General features: G+C 33.7%; 1 protein-coding gene across 1 annotated transcript in view; it reads right to left on the minus strand.

Annotated features, from left to right (window-relative positions):
* Window positions 1-26,385, minus strand: part of Cntn5 (contactin 5) — a 1,225,793-nt gene that overhangs the window by 327,069 nt on the left and 872,339 nt on the right. Inside the window, exon 9 of the mRNA XM_015489961.2 lies at window positions 1,856-1,958. Coding sequence (XP_015345447.2) covers window positions 1,856-1,958 — 103 coding nt within the window. The remainder of the gene's footprint in view (window positions 1-1,855; window positions 1,959-26,385) is intronic.

Genomic DNA, 26,385 nt, shown 5'->3' on the forward strand with positions numbered 1-26,385 from the left:
CACTCCAACATGATAACATGCTGTAAAGGAATTAAGGCATGTCAACATGTTATTTCTTTGATCTTGTTTATTTTCAGAAGGGTGGCAAGTTATTCTACAGATAGTGACAGCCTTCTTTTTTTTCCAGATCTGTGATATTTCACAGGAAGAATATCAAATGAACAATAGAGTCCTTCTTGACATAGGTGGTATGTGTCTTTTACCCTCCCTTGTACTTATTTAGTTTTGGGAGAGAAGGAGTAACAAAAGAGGAGTGGAAAAGTTGAAGAAAATAAAGTATTAAAAGAACACAAGTAATTTAACTATTGGATCCTATCTAGAAGGAAAGAAACTTTAAGCATCAATTTACTAAGCACATTTCAAGTCTTCCCAAAGCAACCAAATCTAACTTATTAAATAAGCTTGCCTGGGGAAATATTCTATATTGTTTTTTTTCTCTATAAATCTAGTTTTCTAATTTGTTTTACAATATGACCTCTCTTTGTTTGTGGCTTTAGTACAAATTCTGGCATTTAAGAATTAGTTAACTGCAGGACATATAAAAACCTCTGGCATCAAGTCAGAATATATTATTTTTGCATTTATCAGAATTAAGCACCTTATGTGAGACATTTTTCCTGACACTACACCATGGAGAAATGGTAAAGAACAAGACTTTCAAGGTATTATTTAATATTATGCCCTTAACATTATGCCTTTGGATTTAGGAAGCTTCCTCAGATATCTACCTAAATATCTTCTAGGTTCATTTTAATTCCTTAAAATATCTTTCTATTTATGGGCGTCATTTTCTTAAAAGAGGGGCTGTACGATAACTTATTTTGTCTTTGGTCTATTATGAACTTGTTCCTATTTACATTTGAGAATTGCACTGACATGTTATTTCAGTCAGTCTTAAAATTAAAACAAATGGTGTTTACTATATTTATCCTGAAACCTCCAGTTAATAGCTGAGTTTCTTCTGTTTACTAATATTTTTCTCACCCACAGGCTAACCCTACTGCTATAAACACATTTATGTAGCATGTCTTATCTCCAAGTACTTTATAGTTATGATGTGGGAGTTAGCTCAACACAACTGAAGCTAAATGATTAGTAACTGACAAGTGCACTTATGCAAATTATAACTATATGATATAGAAAAGACCCTGAGGTCTTATTATAAAAAAATAACACTATTTAAAATAAATTATAATACTCTAATCAAATATGTTCAAAATTCCACTCTTGCCTCTGATCCCAATACCTATACTGTAAACATCATTGACAAGTGACAATATATGGTGGATTTAAGTCCTCAGAAATAGAATCAATAAGTATAGCAAACATTAGAGTGTGATATATTTCTGTCTGTCTCAAGGAATGATAACAAATTGTGCATATCATCAGCTTGTGTTATCATGATGTTATTTCTGGAGATTCTGAAATAATCTAACTATTATCCTTATAATTTCTGTACCATTTTCATAATCTACATAATTTACATCCTATACATGAGAAGCAGACAGTACCTTTTTCTTTTTCCTCCTCTTATTTGGAGCATTGCTGAATGAAATTAAGGATAATACTGAAATATAGGCATGGAGGCAAAGAAAAGTGAAGCTTGTCTTTAATTTAGAGAAATTTCCTTTTTGTTAAAATGACAAAATTATATACATTGCAGTCCACAGAAATGACTAGGAAGAAAATTATAATTGGCTACTTTGCCAATTCTCGTTTGTCCTTCTTTTTGAAAAAAATGTATAGCAACTATGGGGCTTCTGGGGAAAGAAAATCTAGCAAAATAAATGATCTGAAAATATTTGTCACATTTTAATAAACAATTGTGTCTAATTATAGAGGAATATGTACTTACTTGCCAAGTGCAAAGCACTCCATCTTAACAGTTGTTCCCCTAGCAGCTGTAACCGAGAAAGGAAAATGCACCTCAATTTTCGGCTCATATTCTCCCATCACACCTGGGAAATAAAGAATAGTCTTTAAGCATAAAATGAATGTCACAATTTCTTTTCAATCTTGGAGATGTTATACTGAAAATCACTGTGGTTTGGTTGCTAGTGTATGTTTGATGACTATTAAAATTTTTGATGCATTGAAATAAAAAGTACACTTAGGTACAATCATTATGATGAAACCCTGCTCTTCCCTTAAGGATTGAGTTACGTGCCTGATCAAGACCATTTAAAGTGATAATTATTGAAAAGTGTTTATCAACACTGGTAATTCACTTACTGAATATTCTCTATAAATAATTATGACCATTTCCAATATTAAATAATTGTGTTGATTTTTTAAAAAACAAAGACATCAGAACTTTATCATTGTCAAGTTAATAGACATTTATGAATCAGAGACTCTGTGCTTATTAGAAGAAATAGTAGGCCCAACTCTCCATCATGTCGGCTTTGAACCAAATTCCTCAACAAGACTCCTAAAGTGCAAGAAGTAATCAAGAATCTATAAAAAGCTTCTTCACTGTAAAGGTAACAAAGAACATGGACAGAAAGAGCCTATAGAATGGGAGAAAATCTTTACCACATTCAATTCAGAGCATTAATCTCCAGGTTATACAAATAATTCAAAAAGATTAGTACCAAAAAAACCCCACAAATAACTCAATCAATAAATGGGCAAAGGGACTGAATAGGCACTTCACCGAAGAAGAAATACGAATGGCCAAAAAATGTATGAGAAAATGTCCAGGTTAATTTTCTATGTATGTTCCCCATGCTATTAGGTTGATCATATTATCTGAAATTATTTTTCATGAATTTAGTTGACTTTCTATTCTGCCTCACAAACTCATGCATTCCTTTATTGGTGGTGATTAAATGAAACATAAATCTTCAAATATGTGTAATGATGGGTCTTTACCACATTCCACCAAACCTTCCCCTTCAGTTCAAGATACTTTCTTTTAAGGAAGTTGGAAACTTAGTCTCTAGATCCATATGTTAATGGTTTTTTAAATTTGTTCTTTTTAGATATACACGACAGTAGAGTGTATTTTAAATTGAAAATATACATATATTCAAGTATAGGAATAGAGCTATGTACACATTTGGGCATTCCTAAGAATAGTTATAATTTGTATAAGTAGGAGAAAGACAGGACAAAAAGCAAATAGTGTGCTAGAAACAAAGAAAAAGAGATGGAAAATCACCATAATTGGAATATTATTTTTTCTGGCATGTGGGTATATGAATGAAAATGATATAGGATAAATATGGAAGTATAGCTGGAATCTAAATAAAGGGCCTGGATTCTCACAGTAAAACATTTATACTTCAATCTGCAACTTGTTTGGAGCCACTGGGATTTTGATTAGAGGAATGGCATTTTGCTGAGAATTAGAGCAGTGATAGGTTAAATCAATTAGATTATTTCCATATTCCAAGATAGAAGCAATAAAGGCCTGGATTTTAATGATGAGAAATGTTACTAGATGAGAAATATCAAGAAAGAATTGAACTTGCCAAACTTGGAACAGAGTGTGAAACAGGAATTAGGGTGTTGGCAGTGTCACTAAGGTTTCCAGCTTGAGGGGCTGGGTGATGTCAGTAAAAGAAAAAAGAAACACAGCTACAGTAGAGAAGTTAATTACTTTAACTTTGAAAGACATAATAGGTACTCAGGAGCAAGTGTTGGTCCACATGGTGCAAACAAAGGAATGAAACTAAGAATGGGCTCCACAAAGATGATAAGCACTTAGTGTCATCATTTAGAGCTAGCCTTTAAAGTTGTGAGATTGGATAGGGCATTTACCTACTCAGAGTCTATGCACTAGCTGTGGCCTAGTGGATTCTGGTGCTAGGGCTATCAGGTAGCCCTGGGGCTATTTATCTCCTAAAAAATAAGTTTTTGATCTCCCTTTGTGTAAAGCACCAGAGAAAGAACAGTATAATTTAGCATGGATGCTGTTTTGAGGAGACTATGTTCAAGAGTGTTTATATCTAGGAATACATGCATGTATATGTTGTTGTATATACATATATACATGACTCTCACTGTAATTTTTTTTGTGTGTGTATGTGTGTAAGATGATATAAGACATGAAGGTAAGATAAACCTGACATACAAAGGAATAGAGGGTAGGTGTGGCAAGGAAAATCTTGTATATATTTGTTTCCTATGTAGTATTTGAGATAAGCCTTGAAGAAAGAACCTGGACAGCTTTAGATGGGGACTATTCAAATAATTCAAGATTATCTGTGCTTTCCATTCTAGTTTCTTACAAAGCAATTTCAGCAGAGAAATTATCAATACTGTCTCTTACACAGAGACTGGATTTCTAGACCTGGCTCTGCTAATGATTAGACTGCTTTATCCCTGACAGTCCAGTGACCTCTGGACTTCATTTTTCTCATCAGTAAATTGAGGGAATAAATGGGAATTATCATTAACATAACATCCTGCTTTAATGAGCTGACTCTCTCAATTGCTTCCTTTTCTAATGTTTGCTGCACATCAGGAACCTGATAAATAGCAAGTGAATTGAGTGCTTAGCACTATCCTATCACTCAAAACAGATGTTTAAGCACATCTTCTCTATTTCTTTTTCAATAATGTTCTACTCTTCTGCTTCTCTTTTTTCCCCCCAAATCTCTCTCCCTGCCACGCTTTTCAACTTCTTTATGCCCTCTTCATGTTCTCTTTCTTTTCCTCCTGTCTCTTCTAGCTATTAGAGCAGCAGGATTTGGCCCACTGGTGATACTTATAAACTCAACTGAGTATATCCAGTGGTGTGAAGTTTGCCTTTGATTTCCTCTTACTTATAAGCCCCATATAAAGACTGCTAAGCATCCTATTCAGTAACTATCTTTGCTCAAATGAAACCATCTTTAAAGTCAGTTTCTGGATTCCCCATCCATTTTTAAAATTGGTTCTGTAATGTCCTCTCTTTTCTTCATGATGATTCAATACCAACTGATTTATAATGATGCTTATTAAACCTAGGCCTCCGACTGGCAAGTGTCCCTGTGCTGGAAGTTAGAGTGTCACCGAGTGCTGGAGAAAGGCAGTGGAACTTGGTTCTAATTTAACAAAAAAAAATTCTGTCATTATTCTACTAAATTGTTCAAAAAAGCTATCAGAGCAAAGGGACCTCAATCTCCAAAGCACCAGTAATTTGTTCTAATTTCTTTTACCCACTTAAATAAATATTTCTTTAAGAACTCACTTTTACATTAGCACATTTGTAGTCATTCTATTAAAGCAGCTGAAATAAACCTATATATTAAAACAAAATGAAAAATTTGACTATAAAGTTTAGATTAAAGTACCTAATTTGAGTTGCACTGCAAGAAATTATAGTGCTTCTTTTTAATTTTACTTTGACAACAATAAGTACAGGTGAGCATATTCTGTAGGTACGTCTTATTCTTTAGCAATTGATCACATTCAGCAATTAAGTTTTGTTTTATGTATCATGGGATAATTATGTTAGAGTTAAAGTTGATCTGGTCAAGGTTTTGTGGTTTATTATAGCTGTACTTTTTAATGTTTCAAGTCATATACATCTTAATTTACCATTCCTTATGCTAGGTAGAGGTTGATGCTGAAAGAAATGGGAAATAGTCCCATGAGACACCAGATTGAAGATCAAAATATGGGACTTGTCTCTTCAGTTAAAAATGGCTCTTCGGTCTTTGATTATGGCTAGGATTGGCCTGAACATTGCTCAAGAGACCTTGCATTGCATCTTTAAGTCTTTTTCCATACCTGTCTCTCCTGACTTCTCCTTACTTTTTTCCTGACTGACTTGCTTGCCTCACTTCAGAATTACAGGCCATTAAGAAATGACCCCAAGTTATTCTAATTCCTAATAAACAGAATCCTTCCTGCTGAGAGAACATTACTTTTCTTCAATGTCTTTATGGTTGTTGATTTTCCTACTTATTCCAATTACTCACAAAGATCCAGGGTGCTTTTCCCTAAGTGGAATACAATTTAGAGCAGTGATTTACCAAGCATATTATAGAACAAAGAGCCAACAACAACAACAGAAAAATCTGGACAAGTTATTATAATTTTAGGATGTAGGGTCCAACACTAAGCCTAGTGAAGTTTTCAAAGGTGGGCTATGAACTCTATATTAAGATTGTTTTTCAGGGTGATTTTATGTACATAAAAGGAAATTCAAAGTTGGATCTTCTTTGTCTCTAATTTTTATCATGATACTTGACATTCTTAGCATTAGAGTGTGGCAGACTAACAGGCTTGCAAAAATAGCACACACAGGGCCTGAGAGCATGCATGTACTGGTAATTTCCCCTGGCATTAGGGCAAATCATGTTCAACTTTTAAAGTTCTGGTACTCCCACTGAGCTTGCTTTCTTCCTCGTTGGTTGAGTGGTCTGTCCTAAATTTTTGGTGCCTATGCAAGAGCAGTTGTTACATATTTCAAGAGATACTTCTGAAACACATAATCATATTCATTTCTAAGGTCAAAAACTCATGCTTAGTAACTTTTAAAAATTTGGCTGAACTAATGAGATGGAAAGATCTGGTTTGTCTTCTTTATGTCCAAATAATGGGTATTTATGTTTTTATCTTCAACATTTCTTCCAAATATATTCAACACATTTCTTGTCTTCCAAAAATAACAGCTATTTTCTTAACATTTCTTTTAGAAAATTCTGCTTCCATCTTCTCTAACTGGTTGAGTTGAATAGGAGCCATTATACTACGGTGTGATTTCCTTCCTGATGGTATCAATTAACTTATTGTGGGCACCTGGCATGCCAAGCTACCTTATTGTTCTTTGGCACAATGACTGAGTCAGATGGACAGTTAAGGTTGGAATTTTTCGACCAAGGACCAGGGAGTTTAAGTGTCTTAGTTTGTTTTTGGTGACACACACACAAAAAAGCCAGCATGTCTGAGGGCCATGAGAACTATATTCTATGAAAGAAAGTAATTTGTTATCAAAGAAAATTAAGCCTATTTAGAGAAAATTAAATTAAAACATACAGAGGAGAGAAAGGAATGAGTATTGGTGGCAAGTCAGTTCTACCTGGAATTTCTCTCAGTCAAATAATATTAATCGCCTATTTTGGTTAAGTTATTTCAAGTTGGGTTTCTCAGGTACAAACAAAGTATTTTGAATGATATGCCACTGTGCAGGACAAAACCAGTGGTGTCTGGCTCTATCTTATTCCTTTTCTGGATTCTGAGTATCATATCGAAAATACCATCCTAGGCAAAGGACAAGATAGAGTAGCAGTGGATTAGAGCTCAAGACAAAGAAATATATTTGATTTGCTCTATTTTTAAGCATTGCATATTTTAATGTAGAATGTTAATTTGAACAGGGGATAGAAAACATAAGCTACATGAATATCCTTATGAAAAAGGATAAATGAAATTTGAATGGTTCAGATAAAGCACTGTGGGAGAGAAGAGATTACTGAATAGAAAATTTAGGAAAATGTGGGAAAGCACTGTAATTGGATTTTGACCGTGGAATCAGACTTGAACGATGCATGAGTAGAAGTTTAGTGACTCTTAGGTAGAAGGGACAGTGTCAACAAAGGTATAGAAATAAGATTCTATCTGGGGATTTTTACTAAGTACTTGATTTCATTACACAGAGTATGAAGGTATAATAAGAGAAAAATTTCAAATATAAGTTGAAGCTAGATGATAGGTAATATTTAGTGACATATTTTCTTACTCTTCTGTTCAGATGTTGACAATGTCTTGATAAATTTTCATGAGTGCTCATTTGAAAAATACCGTTTCAACAATCAGTAGGCATCTAATTTCATTTCAAGATAGCACTTGGAGTTAATAGGATCCATGTTCAGTGTTATCAGCAATCTCATACTGGTATATGGACACACAATGTGTGTAATGAAGATGCATCTAGGATAAGCATCAAACTGGAGGCTTAGGAACTGAGGCATCATTTTCACAAGAAAATTATTTAATTGCTTAATAAACTTTTTAAAAAATATTTCACCAGGAGCATATGTGATATCAGAATCTCCTAAATTATTATTTTATATTTAATTTGCAGGAGTTGTTTCACTTATAATTATTTTGTTATTGTCTTGTAGAGTCTGAATATAAAGTCACCATGCTCTGGAAGTTCCCTGGTAAGAAGATGAATGACTAAATAAAAACAATAACAAATAATGATAATTACAATAGATATAAAAAAGAGAAGGAAGAAGCTGCTGAATGGTGCACTTGATGCTTGAAGATGCTGTGCCATGAGAGATGCCTTCCACTTTTCTTGTACTTTTAGAACATATTAAGTATCAGCTTGCGATCTGAAGATAAATGATGCAATTTCCAACTATAGCCGTAGCTCTGTTGAAACATCGAGACCATCACAGAACTTTTTTCAGTCCCTATTTTCTCATATATAATGATAGTGCTTACTTTCTTATAAGTTTAGAAATCTAGTGCTAAGTATGGAAATATATCTTATGCCTCCATGTGTATACATTTGCTTACTGTACTCAAATGAATACAGGAATAATAATCTTTAAAATTTTAAATCACTTATAAAAGTGTCCAGATGTCTTCATTTCATTTCCCTAATGAGCCACTGATAAGTAACAACTTCTCAAACTTGGATTGAAAGATAACATATTGGTTTTTTTATTAAAAAAATGTACATTACCCTAAATCATAGTTTCTTGAAGAGAGTCATTGCTCTGTAAATAAAGGGACTGAGGGGTATCCTGACAAGAAAAATACTTGGCCTGAGTTATCAACAAATAAATGCTCCATTATGGGTGTTATTTATATAGGAAGAGTGAGGAAAAACTAGAGTTTTATTATTAGGGCAAAGCATTTTTCATCACTAATATATATACTCTGAAAATAAGAGAAGCCAAAAGATTTATTTTTTCCTTCCTAATATTAAGAATAAATTGATCAAGGGCCTGCTACACACTGTAATTGCTTTCCTCTGATTACTGAGTTTTAAGACTTATTTTCTTCTCCTGTTCTTGCCACTATGATTTAGGTAAATATACCCATCTCTCTCTACCATCATCAGAGGGCTCATTCCATGGGTATCCATAACTTAGAATAAGATCTTATAAGAGTAAGGCCTAAAGAAAGCAGCTATATATTTTTCCCCAAACATATAAGCTCCCTCTGGCATTAAATAATATGCCAGATGTATAAAATTTTCAAAATTTGATAACAAAAGGATGAATATACACTTTGAGAAGTTTATTGAAAAGTGTTCCTTTTTTATAGAAAGCCAAGTATGTTTGCTATTTTCATAAATTTCTAGGCACAATATTATAGGAATTTAACTGTAAATATATCCACATAATGAAAACATAAATATTTTATGATAAGTCCATAACTTAAAATGCTTATGGGCATTTTTTTAAAAAAATTAACATTTCTTTGACTTTGTAAAGTGTTTGTGTGTACTTTTTTGCCTGTCTTGTCTATGTGTGTAGAAATTGAAGTCTTTTCAAGATTATACAAAAGAAAAGTTGGTACCTGGAAAAAATGCTAATAATTTCACTTTTATGAGCTTCCACCAAAATCTATGTGAACATGATTCAAAACTACAGATCAGTTATTGTATAAATGAGGGGCCTCATTTGACAAGCAAGGATTCTTTCTTGGAAGCCAGTTTAGACTAACTAAGAATGGGAGAATGACTCTTCTGATTCAAAAGCAACTTAAAATCATAGCTGAATCCAAATGACATATTGACTGATGCTCCATTCAGTAATAAAATGCTTTGAAGATTGCTGAATAGTCCATAGGAGTCTTCCACCCTGATTAGATTGTATGTTTTCAATCATGATTTAAGTAGAAACTGTGATTTCTAAATAATCAATTAAAACATTTATATTTTCCATTAAAAAGAGAAAGGAAAAGGTTTTTTTTTTATAAATATGATAATTTACCCTGTATTAGATAAATTAATCATTAATTGTCATAATTATAACAATCCTATGAGAAGCTGAAAGGATGTAGTGAGAGTCAAATGACATAAAAGTGACTTGAGGCACATCTAAGTAGTTTTTACATACACATCATCTGGAAGGTAGGAGAATGTACTTGAAGTGAGGATCAACTGATATAACAGTAGATTTACACAATCGGGCAAGAAACAGCAGGAACAACTCCTGTTGCTAAGATTCCTAGAACAATTTGGACTCTACTACCTTCCATTCTCCTCTCAATAGTCATGCTGTGTTATGGAAACTAAATTTGGATTTCTCTGATTTCTCCTTTGTCTTATGTTGTATGCTTTCTAAGACTACAAGGACCATACTTAGGTTAACTTGATGGAGCATCTGTTCTTTCAACTACGGAGAACAACTCAAATAATTTTTTATTCATAAATTTTCATCATTCTTTAGAAGAACTACTCCCTCCACAATAGTTTTCTACTCATAACTGTCTACCAATCCATATACTAATTCCCAAGAACTCAAGGGAATTCCTAGGGGAATTAGTTTTGCCAGCTTAGCTGATGACCTGCCTTGTTGCCTAACTCTAGGAGGAAATGTGACAAATCAGTTGCTTTAAACTAGTGTTATAATTTATTTTTACATTTTAACCTGCACAGATAGTTTTCTTACTGAGTGTCACTATTGAGAAGACCGGAATTCCTGCTGTTATCACTCACATTTGAGATCCTTAGCACAGTATTCCCTGATTTGCTCTGTAAACAATACACCACATATTTTACAAAATCTTACTGATTTCAAAGGGTCTATGTTTGATACAGTTGAAAGGGGGAATGTTTCCAGAGGGGGAATGCTGATTATCACAGCCTCAACACAGGGCTTTATGTGCCTTAAACACACTCCATAGATGCAAAAAGGGAAGGAATAACCATTGACTGAACACCTGTCAGAGTCTGATGCTTTGTTCAGTATACATGCAAGTAAACTGTTCAATAAATTCTGTGACCAGAGTAAGGTAGATAGAATTATCCCCATTCTAAATAAGAGAAAAATAAGTATTGTAAATGTTAATTAACTCCATCTACATCATTGATCTACTAAACAACAGGCAAAGGGTTCAACTGAGTTCTGTGTGAGTCCTGAAGCTACTTCCACTCACTCTTCTATTTCGCCCAACCCGAGGAAAAATTCTTATTGTTCCATAAGATGGCATAACTATTGAAATGAGAGTAGAAGGTAGTAAAGTCCAAATTATTCTAGGAATCTTAGCAACAGGAGTTGCTTCTAGTGTTTCTTACCCAACTGTGTGAATCTACTATGTTATATCCAGTTTGTCCCTACTTCAAGTACACTCTCCTGCCTTCCAGCAGAATTTATTTAGTCATTTCCAATTTTGTAGACAATTGAGTTCTACTTCAAACATTACTTTTTTAGGAAAGTCTTTCCTGAACCTCTGCCTATTCCCTTCTCCAACCAAGTCAATCACCCCAGCTGTTAATCCCTATGATTATCAATTGTTCAATCTGAACACACTTCTACTCCTTTGTTCAATATCTGTTTTCAAACCTCTAAACTCATTCAGGACAGCGATTACACCATTTGTCTCCCTTTTTGCCCTTAAACAATGTTTCATTCAAAGTAAATGCTCAAGAATATTTGTCAAGAGCTTTGTAATGTTTTGAACAACCAATAAAAAGAAAGAAAAAAAAAAGAATATTTGATGACTGAATTAATCAATAGAGTTGTTATAAACTATGTAGAAGATGTGTGACAGGTAAAATAGGATCTGATAAGATTTTATTTTTATGTATTCCAATGATTATGTTCTTTTTCATTCTGAGGAAAATGCAAGGTAATTTTCCAATTCATAACCATGAAAATTTATATTTTAAGTTACTGAGGTACGAACATATGATAATGAAACATTTTGTGGATGTATGAATTGATAAAGTCTCTCCATTTCAGCATAATCAGTCAATTGTCAAGTTCTGTCAGTTGGGTTTCAATTAAAATTTTCCAGACTATTCCTTTACTTCTTTTCTGATCATTATTACTTTAATTTAGATTTCCTTTTATTCAGCCCATTAAATTAGACAATATGGGGATCCTTGGTGATCTTTGCAAAAGTGGTGAGTATTAAAGTTTCATATGATTAAATATGAGAACAAAGTAGAGGTAAATTTGATATAAAATTCAGATGACTCTTGGAGGAAGCCTTGATGTCAGTGAGAGCAGAGAAAATAGGATGGGAACTATTTATTCAATAATGGCATAAAACGAAATCTGAATACTGCTTCTCATGTAGTACACTCAAAGTCCTTCACTATTTGGACCTTGTCTGTCTAGTCAGTCTTAAACTTAGTGGTTCTTCTCCTCACATATCTTATTCTGTAGCCACGTGACAGTTTTCTTCAGCTCTCTAACCTGACCTTTATGCCAATCATCATATGCTTGTCTTTACCTGAAATCCTTTTAGTCTTTTTCTCTAGTTAGTACACTACCATTTAGCTTTCAGTATCATACTCAAATTTTATCTTCTCATCTATAAGAGAATTAATTTCATCCTATGTTTTCAAAGCACACAGAAAACCCTTTATTTTAGTGCCCATTCTCTCTGCATTTTAATGTTTTCTTGTCTATCTTCATCATAATGTGGTTTCTAACACTGAGGAATTTTATTCTCTTTTGCACCTGCAATGTCTGAATGTGGATTTATTTACTTCTATCGGCCTACACATCACTTTGCAGGCCCTCTTGTAGTCCATGAACCACAGATTTCTCGGGCTGAATGCTTGATTGCATTTTTTAATTGAAATTTGATTCTAAGATATTGGATTTATTCTATAAGCACTTTCTTTATTCTTATTAGAATGTTGAGACTGTTTTAAGACCACACCCAGTAATTTCATAATATTCTTTCTAGTATTTATTGCATATGTACCTTACTTTTTCTTTCCTGGACATAATTCTAATTTGGACCTTCAATACTCTGCCTTGATTGCTGGTATACTTGACCTCTTGACTCTGCTTTCCTTTTCCTCCAATCAATTTTGTACTATGATTCCAGATTAATCTTTATAAAATAGTGTTCTCATCATTTATTTTCCTTTCCAAAAAAATTGGTAATTTCCCATATCTTTTTGATGAAATTCAGGCTATTATTTCTGCAGTTAAAGCCCTGAAAATATGCTCAAAAGCAGAAAAAAATTTAACGTTAGTTTCCAATTGTCCATCAGAGCCCACTGTTAGGACCAGTTTGTCTCCTAAATAGCAATAATTAATTTTTGTTACATTGACATTTTTAACATATATATTCTCAAATACTATGTTTAGTGAGGCTGAATCAACTAAATCCTTTTTCCTCTAAAATACTTTCTATAACCACAGTAGCCCACAGTGATGGATTCCAGCCTATGAATTCCAGCAGCATTTACTGTTTATACTTTCTTCTCTGAGGAGTAATGTTTTGCTTAATGTTTTGAGATTTCACATATTGTTTGTATAATAAGATAATTTATTGATGACTACAGCCATGCCTTCGGTGTGATTCCCATAGGTTCTGATCATGGTAAGTTCTAGTCACATAAATAGTCTTTATCTGCTATAAGCTGAGTAATAAAAACTAATTATTAAGCATCAATATAGCTTAGTAGGATAACTATCAAATATATATTTTTTTAAATCATCATTACTTAGGACTAGGCTGATATCCTAAAGTTTCTAGAAATTTCCCCAAATCCCCATGAGGGCTTTCAGATTTCAGTATTGAGAATTTTTCCTTATATATTTATTTATTTGGTGCATTATACTTGTACATAATTGTGGGATGTCTTACGTATTTGTACATGTACACAATATAATTTGGTTAATATCATTTCCCAGTATTTTACATTTCCCTTCCCTCCTCCTGCCACCAGTCCCTTTACCGTACTGATCTTCCCGTGATTTTCATGGGACCATTGCTTCTCTTTTTCTTTTTCCTCTCTAGCTTTCACGTACAATAGAAAATTTTGACCCTTCATCTTCTGTGGCTTAATTCACTTAAGATATTGATCTCAATGTCCATTTATTTTCCTGCATATGATGTAATTTCATTTTTCTTTATGGCTGAATAAAATGCCATTGTGTACATATACCACAATTTCTTTATCCATTCATCTGTTGATGGATACCTAGGCTGGTCCCATATTTTGCATATTGTGAATTATGTTGTTCTAAATATGAGTATGCATGTATTGCTATATTATGATGACTTTAATACTTTAGGATAAATACTGATGAGTGATATAGCTAGGCCATATGGTACTTCCTTTTGAAGAACCTCCATACTATTTACATAGTGGTTGTATATTCATTTGCAATCCCACCAATGATGTAAAATTGTTCCCTTTTTGCAACATACTCTATCAGCATTTATTCATGTTTATAGTCCTGATGACTGTCATTCTGACTGGAGTGAGATGAAATCTCAGGGTCGTTTTGATTTGCATTTCCCTAACCCCTAATGATGTTGAACATTTTTGCATATATTTTTTTGCCATTTGTATTTCTTCTTTTGAGAAATATTTGTTTAGTTCATTTACCCACTTATTAATTGAGTTATTTGGTTTTATGTTAAGTATTTGAGTTCTTTATGTAATCTGGATATTAATCCTGTAAGAAGAGTAGCTAGCAAAGATTTTTCTCCTCTTTGTAGGTCCTCTCTTCAAATTCTAAATTGTTTTCTTTGTTGTACAGAAGCATTTTTACTTTGATGCCATTCCATTTATTAACTCTTGGCATTATTTCCTGGGCTTTAGGGCTCCTACTGAGAAAGTCATTGCCTGTGCCAATATGTTGAAGTGTTGACCCTACATTTTCTTCTAGAATTTGCATATTTTCTGCTCTAATTCCTAGGTCTTTAATGTATTTTGAGTTGGTATTTGTGTAGGGTGAAGAGAAGTTAGGGTATAGTCTCATTCTTCCACATATGGCTAACAAGTTTTCCCAGCACCAATTGTAAAAAAGGCTGTCTTTTCTCTAATGTATGTTTTTGGCACATTTGTCAATGATGAGATGACTACATCTGAAAGAGTTTGAATTTCTTCTATTCTTCATCATTGGTCTATATATCTATTTTTATACCAGTGCCATGCAGTTTTTGAGAGTTGTGAATTTCAATTTTTAATTCTATATGGATATATGCAAATGTAATGACAAAACATGATATTTTAAGAACAGATAAACGCATTCATATATTACAGCTATGTTTATTCTTTAATCTGTTTATTTTAGGTCTTTAGCACTGCTAAAATGGAGATTTTCTATTAAGCCTCTCCATGATTATAAGTAAATCACAATATATTTGAGTTTTCATTAATCCTCATATTCACAAAGAATCTATTTTCTTGTGTGAATATCTAATAGCACTAAATCAGTTTCCTCATATTTTCTTGTTCAGAATATTGTGAGTATTAAGCCAAAATAAAAATTTAAAAATCTAACCATCAAATAAATATAAATATTAAATCTAACTATTTATACTAAAAGGCAACAGCAATTAGCAACTGATATTTAATATACTGTGAAATGCACACACACACACACACACACACACGTGTGTGTATTTTTTTTTCTCCCCCTTCCTTTTTAAAAGAAGGAGTGAGCAAGCAGAGCTTTTATAATGGAAAAGGATCTTCCCTTGCAAACTGCCCTAATTCGATTTTGGTGTGAGGGAATGCTTTCTGATGAGTATCAGAAGAAGGATTGTACATGTAGTGAGTGTTCACTGAAAATACACTTGTTACATGCATATTGAATTTCTAACTCTGGAAAGTTTGCTTAAATTGTATATTACCTTAACCCAGCTTGATAAATCTACTGGGTTTGCAGGTTTAAAAAAGTTTAAGGAAGTAAGTAATTCAGTGATAAATTCAAGTATAACTTGTAAAGTCTTTTTTATCTAGTTTTATTGTGGTATCTTATATAGTTGGGAATTTGATTTGTGAATGATTTTTACAGATTATAATTCACCTTTCCCTTTGTTTTTAAGTCATATTTATAGAAGATTTCTAAAGTTCCAGAAATAAATTCAAACCTGAAAATTACAACTGGAAATCTGGTATATTTCAGGGTTGTGTGCTAATCACTATCACATGAAAAATTTATAAAATAATAATTAGAATAATACTCAGACTTTTTGGGTTTTACTATGTGCCTGGTACCCTTGTAAGTCATCCAGATAAACACTCTAATCTTCAATCCCTTTGAATTAGTCTGAATATTTCTCATTTTGTCTTTAGGAAAACTGACTCAGGAAAGTTGAAAACTTGTCCAGAGCCACATGGCTATTAAATGCTACAGCCAGGATTTGAATTCAGGAAATCTGACTTTGAAGCACATACTTCCCATGATACTAAATAATGAATCGTATTCCATGGGTTCTGCAGTAACCAGTTCTTTGGAGCCAAACAAATTTTTCTGTGGAACATTGCAAATATTGGTTTGATTGCCTTTAACCCACAAAATGCTACTGAGTTCACTAAAGAAATTGGCTGTAGTAACAACATGACTCTTTTAGGTTCTAGATCACAGAAGCAAAGTCCCTTGTAGTGAAGAAAATAAAATACTTTTTTCCTACCAGCCTCTGATAAATGTGAAAGATGAAGGTATTTTGGGCATGCTCTTCTTCTTTTAATCCTTTTTACAAGTGCTTTGAGTATGATTTTGCCTTGTTATGGAATGCAGCCCAGAATTGGGGCAATTGATAAATACTTTTTTTTTTCAACATGCACACAAATGTTAGTTCCTCTATGCAAATGTTCCTGATTGCCCTGTGAAGTTAGGTTCCTCTTTGCACCCATGATGATGTAATTTTATTTTATTCTTTTCACATGATTTTCTTTTTAAAATCAAGATTCATTTTGTCTTTCCTACTATATCATGGGCTCTCAGAGGGTTCAAAATCACGTCATTCTTGACTCCCAGAATAAAACAAAAACAAAAAACCTGTGCCAGATTCCTTACAATTATTTTAATTTTACATCCATTTCAAATCAGATATAAACACTGTTACATGAATCAGGACAGAGCAGGCCATGTGGTAAAATGAGCCAGAACTGGAATTGTAATCTAATAAAGTCTTCCTAAAAAGCTCTCTACCTGATCACATTGATACATACAATGAAGTATTTTTAAAAATTATGCTAAACTCCCTTCTGTGATCAGTTTTAAATTTCTACGTTACTTCTCTTCCTATGTTAGTGAGACTCATTTTCTTTCTGGGAGTGTCCTACAAAGAGTTAAAACCGTAAGAGATTTCTCAACAAATGCATGCTGAAGTGAAAATTCCTGACCTCTCATTCTCTCTGTTGAATTCTTTTTGTAAAAACATAATGTTCATTCACCTAAATGAGCATTTTGGAATGTTAGCCTGAGTGGTGTGTTATGTTGTGGGGAGGGAGCGCAGTAGACAATAGTTCTGCTGCATTTGGATTAAACTGCCTGAGGGTTCATTTCTGAGCTTAACATCATCTAAATTATTCCTACTCTTTTTTCTTTCTACATTTTCTTCCTTTACCTCTGAATTTCAAACTCTCTAAAAGCTTCTAGAGGATATGCTTTTAATTTAAACCAAAGCAAAATCAGAAAAGCCTTAGGCAGTCACCAACTTATGGTAGGGCAGCTATTTATACATATGAATCATTAACAAGTTGCCCATCTGTTAAGATTTGTACTACATGTATTTGATTACCCTGATGTTAGGATGACAGCAAAATATTTCTTTCTGTTGGCATTCATTTATTTATTAAACCTCTGAGTGATGAAAATATTCTCTAAGATTCCAAATTCAGCATATTCTTCTTTTTCCATAATCACTAACTTTTTAGCAGTATGACATTTTAAAAGAAGGCCTACATTTAAAGAAGAAAGCATGGTGTAATATTAAGTAGACCTTACTAATTATTAAGAAAATTAGACTCAGTATTCTCTTGACAGATATTCTGACAGATAATTAACACACTGTGTAGCAGGCAACCTTATAGTCTCTAAAGACGAAGTCTGTCATTCCCAAAGATCAGCATAACCCCAATTTTACTTATGTAGGTTACTCCTTATACTGTCTAATTTCAAAAATGTCATAGATTCTTTTCCTTGCTGAATTTAGAATAATGACCTTTGTAACATTTATTTCAACCAAACCAGGAAGAAACAAATACTGATTGCTTCTGTGAGGATCATTTCTATCCTCACCCTTTAATTGTAATTCCAGGTAATACTGAAGAGTTGAATCCAAGCCACAATGTGTCACTGATATAAGGGAGGCAGGATGACAGAGTGGTGAAAACAGTATCTGTGAGTCATAGTTTTTGTTCCAGATCTGTGACCAACTCTGTCGTTTGGAGTCCCTTAACCTGGTAGTAACTGAGCAGTATGTTTACTCTTTAAAATGTAGTCTCTGCAGTCAGACAAGCATAGGCAAGAGGACCTGCTACCTGTCAAAACTGCAGGTTCTGTAATTATAAAACAAAGATAGACTCGAAATGCTGTTTTGTTGTGATGACTAAATGACAGAGTGTATGAAATGCTTTCAGAACAGTGACTGGAGCATAGAGGGAACATCAGTATTTATCCAACCTTCCACTGATAAAGCTGCTCTCTCTCCACAGTATGAATGACACAGATTATAAAATAGTAAGAAAATCATTGGAGTTTGAAAATATTTTGAATAATGTCAAGCTTACTTTGGTAGAAGTCAATTACCTACAAGTATGTCTACTTTGAAGAACGGGGCACTTATTTAAATACATGAAGTTTAGTACATTTGTTAAAAAAAAAAACAGTCTTGTTATTTTGTGATAAATTTGCAAAATTTCCATTGGTGTGAGTCATGTAAGAAACACTCCTAAATATTACAATTTACTTCCCAGAACAAGTAGTTTTAGAAACCTCAGTATCCTGAATGTGATTTTTAACACAATAAAAATGGACACAAAATAATAAATTCAATATCCTTGCAGGATAATGAAAACCTTAAAATATCCACTTCAAGTTAATTTAGGAAAATTAACTGAGACAAAATGTAAGGATTAATTCAGAGATAAAAAATTAAAGGAAATCATTTAAAATAATTCAAAGGGAGTCTTAAGGTTATATTTAAACACCATTTTGGATGTTCAGAGGAATGTAAGATACATCAGGTTAAGAAGTGCTGTGCAAGGTAAGGTAGGAAAACGGGCAATGTTAGGAAAAATGAGCAACTTAATAATAGAAAAGCTGTCTAAATAAAGTGAAAGGTGAAGCTCAGTATCAAGATGTTCCTCAAAAAAAAGTTTATTAATCTACATTTCAATAATTCCCTTCAAGGTGCTCTAAAACTATGAATTAAACACATTTTAAATGTTTCAAAGGAAATTAATCAACTGCATAAACAGGGTGACCACTTGAAAACCATCATAAGGTCAGTTGTTGAGATAAAATGTCATCCATCCCCTAAGACTAAGTGAAAGAGAACATCTAAGGAAAAGACTCAGGAAGCTGTGTTTTTAGTAAGAATCTCTTTCCAGTGTACTTCTATTATAGGCTTTTGTTTCAAAAACCTGTTGGTATAAAGGAGATATTTAAAAATATGGAGAAGCATATCACATTAAATATGGCAAGTATTGATAAGTTTAATGGTTCTCAATTGACTAATATATGAAATATCTGAAGAGTACTGTGGAAAATGCAGATTCCTGGGATTATAGGATGAAAACAACTTTTATTCAATACTTAAAATGCCTCTTTCAGTCCTCTTCCAATTCCCTCTTTGAAGGAAGACACAAACAAGTGAGTCCAGATGGCATGTCTGAAAACCTAAGTTCTGAAAACTTCCAGAGAAAGATAAGGTTCAGAACTCCTTCTGCAATTTTCTGTGGGACCCTGCCTTTAGTGACCAATAAACACACTTAAATACACTCACAGTCTACTGGCTGTTCTGGAAGGGCATGTTGACTCTCTGAATCTGAGAGACAAGGTGATCTCCTGAGAGAGGAGATGCTCTTCTACCTGGGGAAGAAGGATTCTTAGGAATAAGTGCTCCCAGTACTTTTGGGATACATTGCCTATATCTCCACAGAGATATCATTCTACGTGATCTGTCTACCTTAAAGCATTCTAGAATTAAAAAAAAAAAAAAAAAAAACTCTGAGATTCCAATTCACTGTAGTCAGAATGGCAACTATCAAGAATATAAATAACAATGAATGATAGTGAGGATGTAGGGGAAAAAGGTTCATTCATACATTGCTTATGGAGCTGCAGATTGGTAGAACCCACTCTGTAAAGCAATATGGAGATTCCTCAGCAAACTTGGAATGGAACCACTATTCAACCAAGTTATCCCACTCCTCAGTATATACCCAAATGACTTTAAATCAGCATGCTATAGTAATGCGACCACATCAAAATTTATAGCAGCTCAAATCACAATAGCTAAGCTATAGAACCAACCTAAGTGCCCTTCAACATATGAATGGATAAAGTAAACATGGCATATATTCACAATGGAATATTATTCAGACTAAAGAAGAATGAAATTATGGCATTTGGTGATAAATGGATGCAACCAGAGACTATCATGGTAAGTGAAATAAGCCAGTCCCCAAAACCCAAAGACTGAATGTTCTCCCTTATATGTGAATACTAACAGAAGTTTATTGATTAGACAAAGAGGAATGAAAGGGAGGGAGGGGGATAGAAGTAAGAAAGACAGTAGAATGAATCAGACATAACTTTCCTATGTTCATCTATGACAACATGACCAGTGAAATTCCACATCATGTACAACCACAAGAATAGGATTCTAATTAAAATAAGTTACATCCCACATATGTATAATATGTCAAAATACACTCTAATGTCATATATATCTAAAAATAATAAAATAAAAAAAGCCAAAAATGAACAAACAACAAAACTACTGATATATAAGACTGCCTCAGAATCTTTGATTGGGAGATCTTAGGTATGGCCTCAATCTCTCCAATATATTCTATTATTTTTTTATAATTACTATAGACTATTCTGATGCAATTTTGCTGAACTATAATGCCATAAATACTAGATGTAATTTATATAGACTTCTAAAAGCATTTTATAAGTTTTGTTACTAAATGTTATTTAAAATCAAACTGTGATGTGAAATAATATAGAGTAATAATGTTTTGTTGGGCCAATGAAATATCTTAGTTATGGGAAGTTGTATTTTGGAAAAATAGAGTAGTGGGTCAGGTGTTGAGATGGGTTGTTGGTTGTTGATTATTCTATAAAATGCCTTCATATGCTAAGGGTTTAATTCATCCCTGAATTTTCAGGTGATGCAGAAATCTCTGGGTAGTAAATGCAATGCCAATTTGATAAACATGTTCAGTATGGACAAACAAAGGAATTCTAGAATAGAATTCAAATTGCTTACTTTTTGATAGATTTTATTCCTGTTTATCATAACTATCAAGCTATATCATCTTAGGCAAATCATTCATATCCTTAAAGAGAGTGCTGGAAGATGAGAGGGCATCTCAGAGATAATAGAAACAAAAGGAATGAAGCTGGAAAACTCAGGAGCAGTTTGAATAAAACGATTGAAAGCAGGCAATGGGATATAAAGCTCTTCTCATTGCTATTTGTCATCCATCTCTTTCATGCCTATTTATATCTTAGTTGTATACAAAGGAGTTTGAATTTATACAGTAAGCAACATCAACAACAAAATTACCATAATAGCAATAATTTAGAAGAATAGTTCTTAACTGCAACATCTCTCACACAGCAAAGAAATGCTGTGGAATTATATCATAAATATTGTGTTACTAGCCAGTGTTTCATATAGCTTGCTACATAACTAGGTACTTATCTAAGTGTTTTATATGTATTGATGTTTAATCCTTACAATACTCAAAGAAAAAGTACCAATGTTATCCCATGTTCTGATGAATAGATTGAAAGACAGGTTAAGTCCCCGGTCCTCTGAAGAACCTTGGATGTAGGTAACCAAGAATTTAGGGGAATCCTGTGACAGCAAGTGGATGATTAAATGAAACAACTGATTTAGGGATTAGACAGAGAGGAAACATTGACAGGTACAAATGAAACTGTTTGGGAAGTATACTACCTGTCATGTCAAGAAAAGAAAATATTTCTTTTTTAAATGTGGATTGCAAAGAGGTCAAGAATAATGAAGACTGATAAAATACCAATACATTTGGTTATAAAAGATATTTGATTAATTTTGAGAAAACACATTGAGAGATGTGGTCAGGCTCAAAGCCAGATGGGAGATTATTAAATGCAAAGAGAAGGTGAAGCAACAGAGACAAGGGTGTAGAGTAGCCTCTCAAGAAAGTTGAAAATAGAAAAGGAAATCAAATCACTCAATATACATGTACTTAGTGCTCATAACCAAAATTGCATTCTTTTCTAATGTTAAAAATAATGTATATATTCAGTATTACAATACCAATTATCAAAAATTGACAACCAATAGAAATTTGTTTCCTAAATTATGACAGCTTTTCATGTAGAAAATCAGGAAAAAGCCCAAGTAAGATTTGAATTTAACATATATATCTTATTTGCAAGCACATATTCAATAATTTTTCAAAGTTTCTAAGACACATTAAGAGAGTTAATGAAATTATACACATTGTTTCTCTTAAAATGTCTTATCTGCATAGACAAAAGTTCAAATGATTGTTGCAAGTTTGCTTAAAGAAAAAATGATTTGATGGAATGACCAATTGTTAAGATGTCTGAATGAATGAAATATTCATTTTACTCAGGACTCATCCAGTGATGTTAGAGTCTGTAAACAAGTCTGGATGGCGCCTGGCATTTTGCCAGAGGGAGTGGTTTGTGAAGTAATGCCAGCAAGCCATTAAGTATGGAGATTCCTTATTGGTTGACTGCTGTATCTAGTTTATGTTAATTAAGATAAGCTGTGTGGAATGTATAAATACCTCTGTTGTCCTACAATAAACGGCTCCCACTCCTGCTGTATCAATCTACACAAGTTGTTCGTCAACCCCTGGTTATTTTGCTGCAGCCGGACTGCAGTACAGTGATTTTCCGATGTTTTAATTTGTTTCTGATCAAGATTATAAGGTTTCCAAAGATAAAATGGCAAAATAAATATAATATTAATAAAAGTTAAGTAAGTTTCCATATATCTGTGGAGTTTGACATAATGTTTTAATATTAATCAGCTTCCTTAGCATAGATACATGTATCTAAATCCAAGTGTTCCTGTCACACTTCTACTTTTCCTAGGTTTTTCAAGCCCCTTTGGAACTATCCATCAATTGAGAATTTTCAGCAGAGATTAGAAGAAGAAAAGATCTCACGGGTTTAGGGTAAGACGTTTGATACCTAAAGAGCAGCACTTATAAGAGAAAGTGAAAAACTGAGAATACCCAAGGTTATTTCAATTCTCATACTGCTTTGAGTTCACAGACAGATCAGGGAATAAGACAGACTTTGCTGAATTCCACTATCAACTACCAAACCAAATGTCAGGGATCAGAGAGGGCAAGCATAAGATTCATCTTGTCGGTGTTTTTTCTGGGGCAAAACAAACAAAATTCCTTTGAGCCTGACCTAGATGGCCACTCCTGAGGATAGAACAGTCCTCCTTCTACCTCTACAGGATCTAGGGGAGAATTCTTTCTTCCTTGCTTCTTCTGTCTTCTGATGCTGAATTATCAACATTCTCTTGCTCATGGTCCCTGCTTTGGTTTTGTTTTATGGTATGGGGGCTTGTACCCAGAGCTGCACACAAGCTAAGCAATTACTGAGCTAAATGCCCAGAGATTTTTTTTTTAATTTTATTTTGAGACAGAATTTTAAGTTGCCTAGGCTGGCCTCAAACTTGAGATCTCCCTCTCCTGAGTCCAGGTGTGTATCACTGGCACTTGGCACTCATGGTCTAAATGCATATTCTACGTGAATATTCTGAGTGCATCGCTCCAGTCTCTGCCTCTGTCATCTGTCATCACATCCCCTCTCATCCACAGTCAAACTGTCCTAAGCCTCCCACTTAATGACATATGTGACTATAGTTAGGACTGACACAGATATTGTAAGGTAATGCCTCTATTTCAAGATCCTGAATTTAGTTGCATCCATGAAGCTTCTGAATGATATAAGCCAATACTAACAATTTCCAGGAATTAGAATTTATACTTCTTGAGGGTCATTATTCAGCCTACTACAGTCTCAAGAGCCATGCCATTTTTATATTTTTCTATTTCTCTTAGGTCCTGAATTATTCAGCAGTAAACTAATGGGTTTGATTCATGGATTATGTAATTAGGTAATTCTGTGCATAATTTCCTTGTTGACATAATTCTTGCTTTAAAACATAAACATGTTGTCTATACATACATTTTCAGCTGATGACTTTCCCTACAGTTCATTAATAAAAAAATCAAGCCATCAGATTCTCCAATACCCCCAGGGGTAGATTATCTGCATTTGTAGTCTAATTTTTTTTCACTACTGTGACAACAGATGAACTTTCTAACATACACCAATATTTCTGAATGCACTCTGAATCTATTTCCACTTAGTTTCTCAAGTTACTAATGCAATTATCCTTCTCTCTACTTCACTATCCTACCCAAGAGATAGAAAAGGGCCCAGGGTGTGTTTCTTCTCCTCCTCCTTCTTCTTTCCTACGAATCCCATCTGTCTCACTTTGGAGCAATTATGGCCCAGGGAAGGGAATTGAGAGAACACTGTCTTGGGAAGTAGACTGAACTCCAAGGAAAAGATCTTGGAAGAGGGATGAGGACTAGGAAAGTGGTGAGGAATCTGGTCTTGTACATAATGGATTGGGGAATATATGTACAACTGTACATATACATACATATACGTATATTTCTTCCCAGAAAATTGTTAGAATATCCAATATCAGAACATCGTGGACCACTTTAACCTTAGAATTTTTGTATGTAATATTCATATGCTATCAATATAACAGTTTCAACTTCTTTGTAATTGATATTAACCTGTACATATTTTCCATCTTTTTATTTTAATACTTTAAAAAATTTTTAAAAACAGTGCTTCAAATGTAGTAAACACATGTTGATTAAATAAGTTTAGATAAATAAGTTTGAATTAAATTCCAAGGAACACAAATGAGAGAAAAAAAAAAAGAAAGTACAAAATTAGCACATAAGACAGACAGTGAGATCCTGAAGGAAGGCTGAGAGCAGCAGTATTAGAGGGAGTGGGGGAGGCATTTGAGAGATGGAACCTCAGGAATGAACTCTTGACAAAGAGCAATGTGGTGAGAGGGGGTGCATTATAGATTCTGCTGTATTTTGTGGAGTGTAAGTATTTCATTTATTACCATCTAAATCATTAGTGAAAAATCTATGTTACTCATAATTTTTTAAGAGTTAGATTTGTTTTGCTTTGTAGTTCAGTGATAAGTGAAGTATGCCTCATCAGGATACTGTGTGAGGCAGGCAGATCTTGAGATGCACAGTTACAGTCTTTGTTAATATTTAGGGTGAGATCCTCTTTCGTATTTGATTGTAAACTGCACAGGATAGTTATGTTTGTTTAGCCTTTGTTATAGCCTGATTGCCTAACAAAATATCTGACCATAGTAGGGGTACAATACATATTTGTGAATTCAGGAAGATAATTTCCTACAGTATGAGCAGAAGAAAAATCCAATAATGTGCTTCATACATGTCAAATGTGTTGAAGCTTCTCCTACTGCTTTGACAGTTACATGGTCAATAAGGACTTTTATTGTATTGAGGTAAGATAGAAGAAATAAGAAATAGGTAGAAAAGGAGACATAAAAGAAAAACAATGAAAAAATATTTAAATTTGGAAGTTCTGTATACTTTTTCCAGGCCTGTCTCCTTCCCTGACCTACTACTTCTAAATGTGGGGGAAATCTATAACTCTATATATGCACTGTTACTTAGCCTCCCACCACCCCCCAATAGATTAAGCAAAGAGAGAAATGTTATTCTGAGAAATGTGCAATACTTTCCAACACTATCTACTGATCAGAAAATGAAGACCATGTTACCCTAAGAATCCTGAGAGTGACCAGAACACCAGAACCCATCCTGAGATCACTGAACTGATGTCATTCTTACATGCCATTCCATAACCACTCATCACCAAGTTTCCTTTAAACAAAGAGCTGTGAATACGACAAATGCATCTCTCACTCAGGAGATGACTCATATTTTCTCTTAAATGTTCATCTCTTGCTTTATCTGCAAAGGTATCTCTCCTTTGAGATTGCCCCCATTCTCCCTTGAATATGTATTTACTTTCCTAAATAAACCTCTGTCTATGCCTCTGACCAGGGCATGTCAAATTCTTTTCTGGTATGTATGGCAAGAACCTTGCTGGTCCTCAGTCAAGTTTCCCCTTCTCCTCAGCAATTCCTGGGATCATTCTTTGGTGATACTTCTTCTGTGACAGTATGTCCCTTTGA

This window comes from Marmota marmota, unplaced genomic scaffold (genome assembly GCF_001458135.2).
Source record: "Marmota marmota marmota unplaced genomic scaffold, marMar, whole genome shotgun sequence".
Classification (NCBI taxonomy): domain Eukaryota; kingdom Metazoa; phylum Chordata; class Mammalia; order Rodentia; family Sciuridae; genus Marmota; species Marmota marmota.